At 38.2% G+C, this 15,525-nt stretch overlaps 1 protein-coding gene across 1 annotated transcript in view; it reads right to left on the minus strand.

Annotated features, from left to right (window-relative positions):
• The window catches only part of il1rapl1a (interleukin 1 receptor accessory protein-like 1a), a 146,080-nt gene that overhangs the window by 82,052 nt on the left and 48,503 nt on the right, over positions 1-15,525 (minus strand). The window contains exons 3-4 of the mRNA XM_055149585.1: positions 8,852-9,038; positions 6,959-7,112 (exon numbers count right to left, since the gene is read on the minus strand). Coding sequence (XP_055005560.1) covers positions 6,959-7,112; positions 8,852-9,038 — 341 coding nt within the window. The remainder of the gene's footprint in view (positions 1-6,958; positions 7,113-8,851; positions 9,039-15,525) is intronic.

A 15,525-nucleotide genomic window follows, 5' to 3' on the forward strand; every position in this document is an offset into this window, starting at 1 on the left:
GCTCTGTTAGCCAGGCAGTAATGTTTTACAAGGCTGTCAAGTCTTGATGCTGCTCAAGGTGACCCTACACAAGGAGCCTTTTACTGCAATGAGAACATGTCCTAGATCACCTCACAACTACTTCCATAACACGAACTGATTACAAATCCTGTATGCACGTGGGTGTCCCGTCAGCAGACAGAAAGAAGGAGACCTGATCATAGTATGGACATGGCATTCTGGTACATTTTGGAGTTTAGGTAAAGTTAGTGTTTAGCAGTTTTAATAACAGAGTTTAACTATAATGGTGTTACTTTGATTAGTAACAAGTAATCTAACCATTTACTGTTTCACCTAGAGTTAGACGGCCATAAAGACATTCCTGACATTTCATTGGTTTAGCAGTGATAAGTGGATGAATACTCGCTGTTTTAAATACACATGAAGAAATATGTCAACTCCTGTGGATTTTATAGATATGCATTGTTATTTGAAGACTCTTGACAAGTGCACTTGGAGTTTACAGATTGCTAAAAAGACGTCAGCGCAGAGATAGTGGACACAGCCCTCTGCTCACGCTACTTATCGTAAGTGCACGTGTATAAGCGCTGTCATGTAGCGTGCACAGGTTTGTAATGTTCTGATATCAATGCATTTGGTAAATATGCTGTTTGTCCAGAGTCTGCTGTGTAAAGCGAACAACAAACAAGGTGGAATAAAGCAAATTTTTACTGAAAAACAGCGGAGGGTGTATTTTTGGGAATTCTTTTGTTGATAGTTCGTAATTTACTAATTTATTTAGTCATTTACTTTATCTGGTAATTAGTTACTTTCATCACCCAGTAATGCAGTTACTAATGCAGTTACTTTAGGGAAAAAGTAAAGGGTAACTAATAACTAATTACTTTTAAAGGATCTTGTCCAACACCGGTGTTTAGACTGTGAAGGGCTTCACTCATCTTCATGGAATGATATGGTGCATTTTAAAGCAAATGCACTCTCTATTTATTATTCTGAAGTGTTGACTGTGCAATCATAAATGACAGATGGAACGGAAACCAGATGATAAATTAAACTAATGCAGACTTTTTCAGATTTTTTTGTGCCAAAGAAAACATGTGACATTTAATACCATTACCTCTCTGCTATGCTAGAAGACAATTATTCACAGGCATAAAAGTGAGAAGGTCATGTGTGGTTTGTGTGTCTTCACTGTCTCTTTTGGCTCTGAAAAATGAAGCAATAATTAGATCTAGATTTAATACTCTCTCTAATTGATTTGTTTTAAAAGTAAAGTGGCTGCTCTTACATGAATACAAGTTGCAGTGAAGCAGACTATTCCTTCTCTTCCCCTCCACTTCCTCTTGCCCTCTGCACCTCCAATTCTCTGTGCCAAATGGTACATTTACATTGGCCATAACCTCAATCACCAGCTCAGGGCTCAGGTGAATGTGCACACAGACATTTGCAAAGGGAGCTGGTGAACGCGTGCAGACCCAGTCGAGGTATAATACGAGCGATAGATAGAAAGCCACGCCTGAGGCATCCATCAAACCAAACGACTCCATTACAGTAAGTCGGACAGAGGCAAACGGTAATGTGCACTGTGATAAACACTGGGATAATAGTGTGTTTATGGGCCCGGACACACTGTTTGTGCTGGGGAACACTGGAGACGAATACAGATAAGATACAGGAGAAGCCACCTCTTTGTCTTATTCATTCTTTCAGTCACGTCCCCTCTCTCTCCGCCTCCCCGTTATCAGTCTTTTTCACTCCCTTGTTCCCTTCGTCCTTTTCTGGTCCGTTTGTATAATATTTTCTGCATACAGAATGCAGAGGGGGCACTATACATCAGCTGAATCCAGTACTTTTCTGCCATTACAATATTGCAGCGTAAAGATCATAACGCATGAATGAGGCCTGGGAGGACCATCAAAACTGAAGTGAGACCGTTTAGATAGACATTACAATGAACTTTAGTGATAGGACGGCAGTATTGGATGCACATTTCAGTATATTACTTCCATAGCAGACAGAGTGTCAGACAGATGTTTAAGGACAACAAACCACCATATAAGCAAGATAGTATTACAAGAACTTTAGTAGATGCCATAATAAAATACTGCTGTGTATGTTTTTATTGCTAATATGTTTACTTTATTTTGTGTATTTTTATACCATTAAAACTAATTTTAGAACATGTAAAAAAGTAAAAGGAATAGCAAACCAGTGTTTCGAATACATACAAGATTAAAATATTAAGAATGCTGTCTATATTAGAAGCTGCTATGAAAATATAAAAACAAAAAAAAATTACAACATTAATTTTGCTAATATTACACAGCCCCACAAGACATCAACTTTTTCTTATTTTTTTATATTGTCAGATATAAGTGCTGTTATGAGCCATAATACATTTTACCCTGGACTAGAAGATACTGAAGTCAAGCTGTCTGGAGTATCTCTCAGGGATTTCAGGAATTTTACTTGAGATAAAAATACTTATCTGTATTACCCTGTATTTGCTTTATGTTCATAAATTATATCCATATTGTACAAATGCAGCTTCCAGGTCATAAAGTGAGAGAACATGAAATGAGGGCAGAGGGGTCAGTGTTTCCTCTACATTTCTATTAAGCCGCCAAGTATCAACTCTTGATTAAGGTGCTTTCAGAACTGGGCTGCTGTGTTTATGCCCATAGTTAACCTCTATTACGCCACTGACCCTGGCCCATAGCTCTGCGCCCGTCCTCTCCATCCTCCTCCGTAATGGGGGCTGTTACATGGTGCGCCCTGGTCAGAACTGAAGATGCAGGTGCAATATGTAGCACTGTGCGGGGTCACGCTAAAGGCCAGTGTCTATTGCCGTATATTTAAGATCAGTTAAACTTAACAACCCCATTCATCCTCTTTGCCCTATCAAACAAAACTACACTTTTTTTCATTTTTATGCTTTAGGCAGAGGCAATGTCAGTTTTTACAGGGCCCTGATAAAAAGTGGGTAATCTCACGCCCACTTGAGGGGATGATGATGTGTAGGTTTATTAAAGCAAATGAGCCTAAAGCCAGAACGGGCCTAAAAATGGTTCTATTGGGATACTCCAGCTTTAAAGAATCGCCATCTAACTGCTATTGTAATCAGGCAAAATGCTCTAGTGATAAAGCATGGGCACATTTTTATAGCAAGCGCTGCAGAGTTATTGAGGCACAATTGGCGTATTTTTCTCGACACAAATGCTTTTTATACGGCTAACAAGTTATCAAACAAATGTGAAAGAAAAAGGGTCAATCGCACATGGAGCATTTGGAGAGCACTACATTAACTTCATATTAGAGATGATGTTCTTTATGTAAATGGTTCAATCTGGAGCACACAGTCAAACACACACACACACACACACACACACGCACAATACCTTTGCTCAAGATTTCTCTCCAGGATTCAAGCAGCCAAGCATAGCAATGTGGCTGTCACGTAAAATTACTTTTTGTGTTTTGATGACTTATTGATGTTTCATTATAGAGAACATGCGTCCTGAAGACTGCAGGTGTATGTTGGGACCAATATAAGCAGCAATACGCAAGGAGTAAGGCTACACACAGGGTTATGTTGGATGCAGGTAGTTGTAGAGTTGTTAGTACTGTATTTTTAAACCATCCAAATATGAACAAGTGTTATGAAAAATGGCTTATCAAATGTGACAGTGAATAAATGCCTGTTTTTTTAATACTAGCGCTAAAAACTATACTTTATAATATCCAAATTAGCAGATGTAAAAGGTTCTTGTTATTTAACTAATGAATAAGTACTGTTTGTAAAGACATATGGTAGCATTTTCGTTTTGCTGCAAGAGGGTTTTCGGGTTCTACTTCCAAGCCTTTTGTGTAGAGTTTGTATGTTCTAGATGGGTCTTCAGCGTTCCAGTTTCCACCATCAAAAAAGGCAGATGGCAAGTCCGCCAGCAAGGACAACGAAGGCTACAAATCTGAATGTTGTATTTAATTCCTTCATTGCCAATTTGTATTCATAATAAAGCAATACTGGTATACAAAGTACACTTCACCTCTGCCCATGCCCGCCTCCATATTGTGTATTTGGAACATGAGCTATACAATAAATTTATCAGCCAATAAAGTTTTATGGTCAGTGTCATTATAGAACATTGGGGTCATGGAGACAGTCTAAAGCCATGGAGTGGATTTACAAACATGCACACAGCACCACACAAATCAACACCAGACACAGTGTGGCTTGCAGCCGTTGGATACAGAGGGGATAGGGGACAGCCGGCCCTCAACTGACCTCTTCTATTGGTCAGTTTGTCCATTTGACTGGCACTCTTGTCAGTAACAATGTACAATGATTCAATATTACATCATAGTAGGTGTAAGCCTCATGCACTGTACATGGTCAACAACAACAGTCATATACTTAGTAAATACTGCATTGTGCTGCATAGGCCTGTCACGACTTATCATTCAATTCATGAAAGCTAGAATAATATATTTGGAGCTCAGTATTTATCGTGTATACAATTTCTTCGCAACAGTAGGGAGATTTTTTGTCATTTTTATGTAATAAATTTTGAGAAAACACACCACAATTTAACAATTATTGTCCATTTAATCATCAAATCATTCAGTTTCATTCATTTTGTCTAATAAATGACGATTCCCCCAGTATATGGGATGTATAGATTTTGTATTCTTATGATACTGTGACCTGGATAATCACAACTATAGATTAATCATACAGTCTTGACATCCCTACCCCCAACTATAAAATCTAACGTTGTCTTTATCTGCTGCACTGATGCTGATCTGTTATTAGTGAAACCCTCCACGCTGCCACTTTAGCCTGGTCTGTGAACCATGTACAAGAACCTGTATCTTCATGTTGGATCTTAGCGAGATAACAAATTGCCGACCTCACACGTTATCAGACTCACATCACAGAAGAGCAATGGCCGACCACACAAATAAACCCCAGCCCAGATACTCATCATCTCCTGGGCAGAGCACATGAGAAATATCAGTGGAATCGGGTTGTGTGTAGAGGCTAAAAACATACACACCTGATAACATTTGTATTCAACTTGAAGACACATTACCAGAACTACCCCACCTGCTACAACTGCTACTACATAGGCCTGTCACGAAAACAAATTTTGAAGCGCAATGTATTGCTGAATTAAATATAAACAATAATACTGAAACGAATTTATGTGACTGACACAATAACCCAAGAGCAGAATTATCCCACAACAGCTATTCTAAAAATATAATGTTGTTAAAAAACCATGAGCTGCAATAAATAAATAGCAGAAAAAAACACTTTAGTGATTAGTTTGCATCTGCAATAAGAAAAATAGAAGTTATGCATTCAACCTTGTTTGACTTAAATCTTATTGTATAGCCAGAAAAAAATAAAATAAAATCCCCAGTGCTGCAAAGAAAAAGCATGCATGATAAATACTGACCTCCAAAAAATATTGTTCCAGCTTTCATACATTGAACAATAAGGCAATATCGTAGCCTAACATTGTGACAGGCCTTCATCTTCTACTATTATGACTGCAGTGTTTTCACCATTACTTTTACATTTTCAAACAGTCTACTCTGCTCTGCGTCAAAAGACCAAGAAGCTGTTAAATAGACCACTGACTAATAACCTTAGCCTACTTCTTTTAAACTCAGTTCATCTTCCTCTTTATTGTAGTCCTCTCATTAACCTTAATCAGAGCAGTTGACCATCTGGACCACCGGGGCTAAAAGCACCCAGTCCTGGCTCCAGCTCTGGTCTCCACTCAGGCTGAAAAACAACAAACGAGTGCATTTAGGGCCGCTCACCTGCAGCAGTGTGAGAGATGGATAGAAACCACGCTCAGGCCAGAGTACTGTAAATCTTGTGACCTTGCTCTTGGCTCTTTAGCTTTGTGTGTGAGGGGGTTTTAGCCTATAGCCTTAAATATTTCACTGTAGCTCGCCTGGCTGCAAAGTGCTGAGCTGGGGGGAACTGATAGAAGCCAGACCACAGCGTTCAACTTCCCCCAGCAATTAACAGAACAGCGGGATGTCACTGCGGTATCCTCCACCGATGTGTAGCGGCAATGGATAGGCCCATTATCACACGCAAGCTTTTACTTAAGCTTCAGAAACTGTAACGCGCACCCATCAGGACTCAGTTTCACTGTTGCTCAAAAAAGACGTAAATAAAATGTATAGTATAGAGTAGATTCTTTGGGATTAATGCTACTTTCTTTATGCAGTATCAAAAACATTTCTGTCAAGTGCAAATATATCAGTTACATTTTATCATTTTATCATAGACCTTAAAGTGCCACTCATTTCACTAAAACAGTTACAATCATTATATTTAAGATTTTTGCACATTCATACTTGTTTTCCCAATTAGGCATTTTTTAGGCTAAAAATTTACACCCTGGTTAGAAATCATGATATCAAAAGTGTGAATTTTACATTTGTTACCTAGCAAAACTCCTGTACACAGGTATCTGACTAATACACATGTAAGAAAATACCTTTATCAGAAAAAAACAAAACTTGCGTGTAAATAGTGCATACAACTGTCCCTAAAGTGACATGTTTAGACCTCTCCACTTTTGATAATTTCCAACATATTTTTCAACTTTTCTTCACAAATTGCTTCCTGACAAATTTTTAATTATCATTTTTATTTACACCAGATATTATCCCACCAAATTGCATCAAAATTAGAGAACAATGAAAATCTGTCATATGCCCTTTAATCTAACCAGCAGTAAAATATCTTGTTTTCTCTGGAGGTGATGAAGACTTCAGATAAACTTAAGAGTGATTAGTTTTGATTATTTTTGTCAAATCTTCATGACAAGCAAATTGTGAGTTGTTTTTTCTAATATTTTAAAGCACAAATATGGATGTGTAATACAAAGTGTGTACTGTCATAAAATTCCTATCAACTATTGAGACTTACCAGTGACAATGAGCTCTGTCGTCCTTCTGACCAAAAAGCCTCCAAACTGCACCTCACAAGTATAATTTCCAATGTCCTCCTCCGTCACCTCTTCAAATGTCAGATTGGTTCCTTTATAGAGAACGCTGGCTCGCCACTGCTTCGGACGGCATTCCTGCACATCACATAAACACGCACAGGTAACTCCTGACCATATTCACATATTGAACAATCCATCAAATTGTCATATAAACAAAATGGCAGCTGATCCAGACGTGACTTTTGCCCATGAGTATTTCCCAAAGCATATAAAATGTCATGAACCATTAGGAGTAAGGATGCCATTATGTAAAATTCTATATTTTAAAATGATAAAGCTTAGACCACTATCCTGTTTATCTGATTAAGATTTATTGCACTGAACAGAATATTCTCCTTTCAATAATCTGGCAAGGCCACCTAGGACGTGCAATGTTATTTACCAAGGTCTCCAACGACAACACAGGTGTGCCTCTGTTGTGTTGAAATGTGTGTGTTCCAGAGTGTGGGTGGAGGTATCAAGTCTATGCCATGATCCTCTTTCCATTCCCAAGACGATAACACAGTGTATCCTATTCCACCAGTGCTTCGAGGCAAACCTTTAAATTCAATCACTCTAGTTTGGCGGTGGTTCCAAATAACTGTATGTTCCAGCTCCCAGTCATTACCCAGAACCTAATTGAATTGTGGGAAAAATCTCGAGGTCAGGCTAATCAAGTGGTAATCTACCTGTGATTAGTCTGGCCTGGTTTGAAAATGCACTTTGTTGACCGCCGGCTATATCTGACCCAGGAAGAAGGAGCAGGTGACATGTGAGGGAGGTGTAGGCTGAATAGATATAAGGTACAAGGAGCTTTTGGAGGACACTTACTTCTTAAGGGAAGAGGCTGATAACAGGCTCTCAAAGCTTTTCATTAGTAAAGCTGTCACTGCATATGACCTCTGTGGTTTAAATAATGAAAATAACAGACCAATATAATGTCAAAATCATATTGTATACAATCTAGGGGTGTGCTAAGATATTGAAATATCAACATATCGTGATACTAAACTTGGTGAAACAGTATTGTTATCGTGGGCTGCTGCTTCAATATATCGATGCAGCATATATGAGTATTTTTAGGTATATTTTACTAAATAATTTTGAAACAGTGCTACAGTTTTGTTTCAGAGAAAGGAAATTTGTTCATGGAATACACTTGACATATTCACTGTTTCAGTGATTACAACTGATTTATTCCAGATTGACTTTGCACAGGTAATGGTTTAACAAAGAAACACTTAGTATTAGTAATAGTGGCAGAATCCTGTGTGCAATATATTGGTTATCATATGTATCGCTATATCCTAGTAATATCGGTAATGGTCGTATCGTATCCATAGCCATGATAATGTATTGTGTATCGTAATGAATCGCAATATAATCCTACAAAATTGTTTAAAAACTTGCTCTCTCCTTGTGGATGTGACAGTGAATAGCTTGACCTCGGGCCATAGATGCTTGGATTCCTGGAGAATTTCTGATTGGAAATACACAGGAAAAATAATACTGGCAATATAAAGATTTAATGATTCAGGGAGAGTACTTTGTTTTAATGGATTATTTGAAAGGAATGAAGTATGCAGAATCTGCACCTGTACTTCAGAATATTATCATTCAGAATACTGTACTGTAATATATATATATATATCAAGGAGTACTAAATAACAGAGTACAATTCTCACTTAAACTATTTCAAGACACCTATATTTTTACTATAACTGTTCTAGTTCGCCACAGACGTTTGAAGAAAAAAAAAACATGAACAAGGTTGAATGTGTAATTAAAATAATAAAATAATTAATAGGCACACTATAGTTTAATAGTTTTCTCACCTTGTACCATGTGATCTCCAACTCCTTGCCCGGCTCCACATAGTCCTCGATGTTGGGGCAGGTGATGTTTTTGGTCTTACTCAGCTCCGCCTTTTCCATCCGCCTCATGTTGGAGTTGTAGCACAGGTTTGTGTCATTCTCCGCCACAGTCAGAGACATGGACACTTTCATGCAGTAAGTAGAGTTCCTATGGACAGACACAAGTTATTTTGTATTAATTTGCTGACAACCTTTCTTCTCGTTAATAGGATTTTAATTAGACAAAGTGAGGATTTGAGTAAGGTGTGAATGTTTTATCTAGTAGTGATTTGAACAGAATTTGTGTTTTAGGGAAATGTAAGTAATTGGCACTGGAGAACCTTATTAAAAGACCAATAATACCTTTCATAGTGTGTAGGTGAGGATATAAAATCGGAGGCACTTTGACATAATTAAAAGTCTTTTATTTTAGAGTAAGAGACGCCAACGCAAGCCCTTCTTCAGGGGCTTTTTTTTTTATTTATTTTTTTTACAAACACCAGAGATTAAAGTGTCACGTATCAAGTATCAAGATAGTAACAGTATGTCACCTGAATTGTATTGGTTTTGTTGTACATACTCTTTGGTTGATACGAGGGCTGTAACGATATCCAAGTCTCACGATACGATATCGTCACAGTATGAACCCTACGGTATGATATTTATTGCGATATCGTGGGAAAGCTCACGATATGGAAGGGAGACTCACGATTAGGGATGTAACAATATCCAAATCTCTCAGTACGATATTTTCACAAAATGCATCTCACAGTACGATATTTATTGTGATCTTTTGTGGAGGATAACAAAACTGTTAATATCTTACTTTTTCCTCTTAAAATGCCTTGACAAGACTTAATCCAAAAAACTAAGACTTAAAAGTGCTTAGAATTGTTATCCCTATTATCTATTATAGTCTACACTGAAATCGAGCAAAGGATCATGGTCTATGTAGTTCCCCCTGTCTTTGTTTAGCTATTGCTGCACCATAACTCCAAAGAGACTTGTAATTTGATATATTGTGATGGTCCACGATATTATTGTGAGAACTTTGACGATACAATATCACGATTTTTCGGTTATTGTTACATCCCTAGTTGATACTCATCAGCTGTAGGTGTGGGTTTTGGCTATGAGTCATGGTTCAGGCAGGCATGAGCAAATCTCCATGTAAGCATTTAATGTCTGGACATGTCTAAGATTCATTTGCTTGTATTAGTGATTAGTTACCACACTTAAATAAAACAACTTAAACAAAATAACAGTATTTTCTCCTGCCTTATTAGTCCTTTCATGGTTGCTGCTGCATCTGCCTCTAACATTAACGTTTGCTGGGTTAGCAATAATGACACGTTCAGAGGCTTACTTGAGTCAATGCCTCGCGCTCAAGGCAGTCGCTATTGGATTTATGGGGGGAGTTATCTGGGCCCATGGATGCTAATCACAGAAACACTAAGACAGCCTCATCCAGGAAGAGAAAAGCAGCTTGGTCATCACAACATGCCCCATACACACGCCAACCCCCTCCCCCCCCCATCATACATCATTTCTGAGTAACTGTCTCCGCCGCCCCCTCCCTTTGCGGTGCTCTTATAAACGCGGCTGCAATCATTATCATTCGAGAGCTCATCAGTGCTGACATAATGCCGTCCCAGTGCTCCCAGAACACGGTATTCCCCACGGGATGCTACATTACATTTGTGACACACTTAAGAATCAATGGGAAAGGTCTAGTGAAGCGTCTGAAGTGATCTGTGGCTAAAGCGGTTTCAGGTGAGGTGATGGAGATATGGCAAATGCTCTTTTTTCCAACATGGCGGAACTGTGTGAAGGCTTAAGTGACAAAAAGAACAAATAAATCAGCTGTCATGACTCATTCGTTGAAGCAGCACAGTGTAACTTTGCTCTCTCCATGCCCCTGCTATTTGACTTTTGAACAATGACTCACAATAAAAGGTTTCTTGTTCTCAGTTTGTGGGTTATTATTACAGTGTTTTCCAACTAGTGGGGTGAGAACTTTGAATGATTTCAAACTTGAGTTGAATTGAGCGGTATTTGAATATAAAATATATTTGAAGATCAATTTGTACCCATTGTGAATGTTTTTGTTGGATGATTTGGACATAAACAGAACTAAAACCTGAAAATATAATGGCACTAATTGATAATCTAAATTCTTACTTAAGAGTTATTGGATATTATTATTCACATGGAGTGTTAAAGGTTCTATATTACGCAAAACGAAAAAAGAGCTTTAAGCCATATAAGAATGTTTTGACCTTCTCAAAATTATACCCAAAGTTGTGTTTGAGTAACCTTTTATTATTAATCTGTCTACATCTTCAAAGCTCAAACTGCTCTGTTCCACCTTCTGATGAAATGAAGCAGTAGTTTTCAAGTTAACAGCTACCTTTTACCTTTAGTTCAGCAGAGATTGGCCGTTCCAGGTCTGAAATCATCCAAATGATTCTAGTGAAGGTGTATGGAGTTTAAAAACACAGTGGAGCACTTGTACCTGTATTACCACATGGCAGCACAAGTGTTTTCTATTTTAAGAGAAGAACCAAAATATGCAGGGTTTGTGTGTTTCATGTGTGAATGAAACTGTAGTGGACCAAACAGAAAGGCAAAGACAAGGTATAAAAATAAGTTTAAATTTAATAAAGTCTTAAAAAAAAAAAAGTAATTTAACAAAGGCTGAAATTAGGTAAATCATTAACAAAAAGCTGGGCCCAACTGCGGTAACTTAAATCAAACTGAGCAGAACAAAACTAACCCAACCAGACAAAGAAGAGGGGTGTTTAAATACATGATACAACTAAAACTGAACACAAGAGGGAGTAATTACACTAAATAATTAACTAAAACTACTAACTTAGTCAAAATAACAAGAAGGCAAATAAGTATAATACAGAAAATAATAAGTGATAATAAAGTGATCTTAAACAAACTAGAAAATGAGGGTCCTCAAACTTGGCCACTCAAACAAAAATAACAAGTGTAATATAAGTCAGACTTATATTAACTAAAATGTATGCACACAAATTAGAATATAAGTTTAAATAAAGGAATTAAATTTGTGCTGCAATTAACCTAATGTAAATGAAATGAAATGTAATCAAATAAATCTAACACTGTGGAGTGGTGGCAGAGGTATCCACCACAGAAACAAAACGCAACTCCAGGTATGTTTGTGACGAGGAAACAACATTACATAGACAGCATAGATCACAAAATTAATTAATTAACGCGCCCTTTAAGATTAAACATTGTTATCACAGTTTGAAAATCAACAGCAATAAGTGGTTTACTTTTGGGCAAATTGAAAAATGTGCACCATAAAACATATAGTTGATAACGCAACTCTGAGTACAGATATTCTAGGGAGCTATCTTCTCTAATGACTTACCTGCCAGCTAAATTATATAGGGAGAAAGAATGACAGCTGAGTTCTTTGTGTTTTTTCACGATCCCAGAACTACAAAGTGCTACTTGAAGAATTCACGACAAAAAGTCAAAGCTGTATACGCCCGCCATAACATAAACTGATGGAATAGCGGTGTGTAATCTTTGGATGTGTCAAGACTTGCTCAGTGTGTAAAAGCAACCTGTGTGCTCTGGCCATACGGGCTTTCATTATATTACATTTACAGTGCCAGATGCTCCCATTGAGTGTAAATGACAGGGTTTCATATGATCTACTCAGGTTATGGAAGCAATAAGGGAGTCACCTCAGCCGTATAAGCACCTCTGACCCCAGCACCCATAAAACACTGACACACGCGCGCATGCTCCCACCTTTATACTGACTAATGTTACGGCTGTCTGCAACGATGCTAGGAAGGAGCAAGCATCGAGCACACAGGGAGAATATAAGACAGGGAATGGAAAATAAAACAGTCTATGCTTCTACTACAGAGAAGACGCCTCCAAGGACGTCTTGAAAATGCTGTGGGAAGCAAAAGTGAGATGCAGGTATTGCAACAGAGCGCTGGCCTCCTGGATCTGGTATCTAACGTTATCGACGCCAATGCTATCTGAAACAAATAGAGTGGGATGATTCGCAGTGGAAGGCTTGCTAAGTTGAGTGGTATATTTTTGCGAACAACAAACAAAACCGCTGTACTACATCTACCACATGTGGACAGTGCTGGGAAGTAACTAAAAACATGTACAGAGAATACTAATTTATATAACTGTATTCAGGTACAGTTACTTTTTCATTTAGGGGTATTCATTTGGTATTTCTAAAATCAAAGGAATACACGGTGGTACTTGATCACACAGTTAAGGCTTCACACTGCACATAATCGGTGAAAAATAATAAAGACTGCTCTTGTGGTGCGTTCGAGTGTAATTATTCTTTCTCTGATCAGTGATAAAAATATGCACAACAAATGGTGAAACAAATATGATGCTGTTTTTAATACCATGTTGCGTCTTTACACTATAATTTAAATGAAATTTGAGGTAAAAGTACTCTGATTAAACTATACATCAGAATATGTTACAAAATACATTTTAATTCAGGTATTCTTCCCATCACTGCATGTGGACATACATACATACATAGCATCAAATCCACCAGAATCAATCTTTGACGCTTGTTTACATAATAGGAAGACGATCAGGACTGACCTCTTGCAGTCGCACACCTGAGCCATCCAAATCCCCCTGGAGCCAGTGGTGAGACGGCGTTTGCATGTTAAATATTCACAACAGGCGCCCCGTGGCATTGTGGGAAACGTGTCAGAGGTGGTGTTTGATTGATGGACAGCGAGGGGGTGGACGCGCGCTTCTGTGGACGTCTTTCACGTCTGTCACATTCTATTTCCGTGGAGTTATTAGCTGTAATTCTCCACGCATTATGCCGCCTATTGCATGATCACAGGAAGCAAATACAAGTGGTTCAACTGTGTCTCATTACCAGACTTATTAGAAAATTATTTATCCAGTGAAAAATGGAAGCACCGTGGCATATGAATTGCAGAAGAAGTAAGATTGATGGAACTGGAGGTGAGGTACACACCCTAGGTCCCCACTTGAGAGCTGACATGTGGGAGGAAGGAGGAGAGAGAGGCCAGGCAAAAGAAAAGCCCAGAGATTGCTATGTAAATGAAGTCACCTTCACACAAGCAGCGATTAGACTGAAATTTGAAGACAGAGAAGGACAAAGATAAGTATGACCGTGCACATACAGTGGGCAGGATACACACTTCACACATTCTTTGCTCCTTTATATCTCTTACACAGGGAAACAGCTGGAAGGATTCAGTGGAGATTTAACATGAAGGTGTTTGATTACTCACATATGGTACACAAGTTGAAAAAAGGTAACAAATCTAAACTAGAGTGTAGTGTGCATCTCTCCACATGCTAGAGTATGCAATATTAAAAGGTTGCAGTACTACACACATTTGCTATTCAAAAACCAGAAGGCTGTATGAAATTGTGCATATTATAAAGCAGTTCCAACTACTTGGAGGGAAAACATGCTCTCAAAACTGACTTATTTGCAGGTAGCCCAGAAACTAACTTTTCTAATACAGAGCTAGAGGCACTTTTCCATTCTTAAGAGACATAACAAAATTATGCTGTGCAGTGCAACATTGTGTCACTGTTTGTAAGAATAATGTTTTTGGCATTGGACAAGTGTGGACAATATTAAAGAAACCCAGAGCAAGCATTTATTTTTGTAGGGAAATGTTGTCAGGGCTGAATTTGACAATGCAATACTAAATGTGGCCTCACATTCTGTATGTAGTCTTAAAAGGGCACTCTAACTTTTCTGGTGGAGGGTACGTGAACTATGCGTCTCCATTTCTTTGCCTCAAATATTCTGTTTCAGTTTGGTATTAAACTATCTATCTCTGTTGAGACAAGAATGTGACACCACCAGGCCAGGTTATAGTCCAGATCTATGGAGTGGAAAACATGTATGAAGAAGAAAGGGATGTATTTCAAGATTTTTTAACATGTGGAACATAAAACAAGCAGGCAGCGAAACTTCCACCAAAAAAGTTACATAATTTTACTTTAAAAGAGTGAAATTATAAGATAGGTTGTTTGTTACATTTCAGATTATAATGTTTGAAATCTGTATGCTAAAACTCTTTCCCAGCGCAACTGATTTCTTCTTGATGTAATTCTGAAGCACTTTGTTCTTATATTTAGGCGTTTTTCTATCCTCCAAGCTCAACCAGAGAATGTTATTTTAACTCATCCTCTCCTCTTTGTGCCGGCTTGAATGTAAAATGCATGAATACAGCAGACTCACTATGGGAATAGTGCAATGTTTGTGAAAGGCCTTTATTCCTACACAGAGCTGTAATGAAATGCACTATAGGCTGGGGTTTCATTGTACACAAACGGCCGGCTCCAGTCATGCCCCATGTACTCTCCGAGCAGCTCGCGCTCTTTAAGGGGCCTTTAACGGCATTATTAAAAACTCTGTGAGATGAGGCGCTGCAATGAGGCGTTTACAGAGGGATGTTCTCCACTGTAAAGGTTAATAAGTTACTGCCACATAATTATGCATCTGGTATTAGGAGACTCGTAGTGCAATGGCTTGCTAATATACAGTATTGTGTGTGTTTAAATGGAGTTCACGTGGCATTTAAATGAGAATTACCTGGGCAATTTTCAAAGGAATCTGG

The sequence above is a fragment of the Boleophthalmus pectinirostris genome, unplaced genomic scaffold (genome assembly GCF_026225935.1).
Source record: "Boleophthalmus pectinirostris isolate CB_2022bp ecotype Guang Dong unplaced genomic scaffold, ASM2622593v1 HiC_scaffold_1, whole genome shotgun sequence".
NCBI lineage: Eukaryota > Metazoa > Chordata > Actinopteri > Gobiiformes > Gobiidae > Boleophthalmus > Boleophthalmus pectinirostris.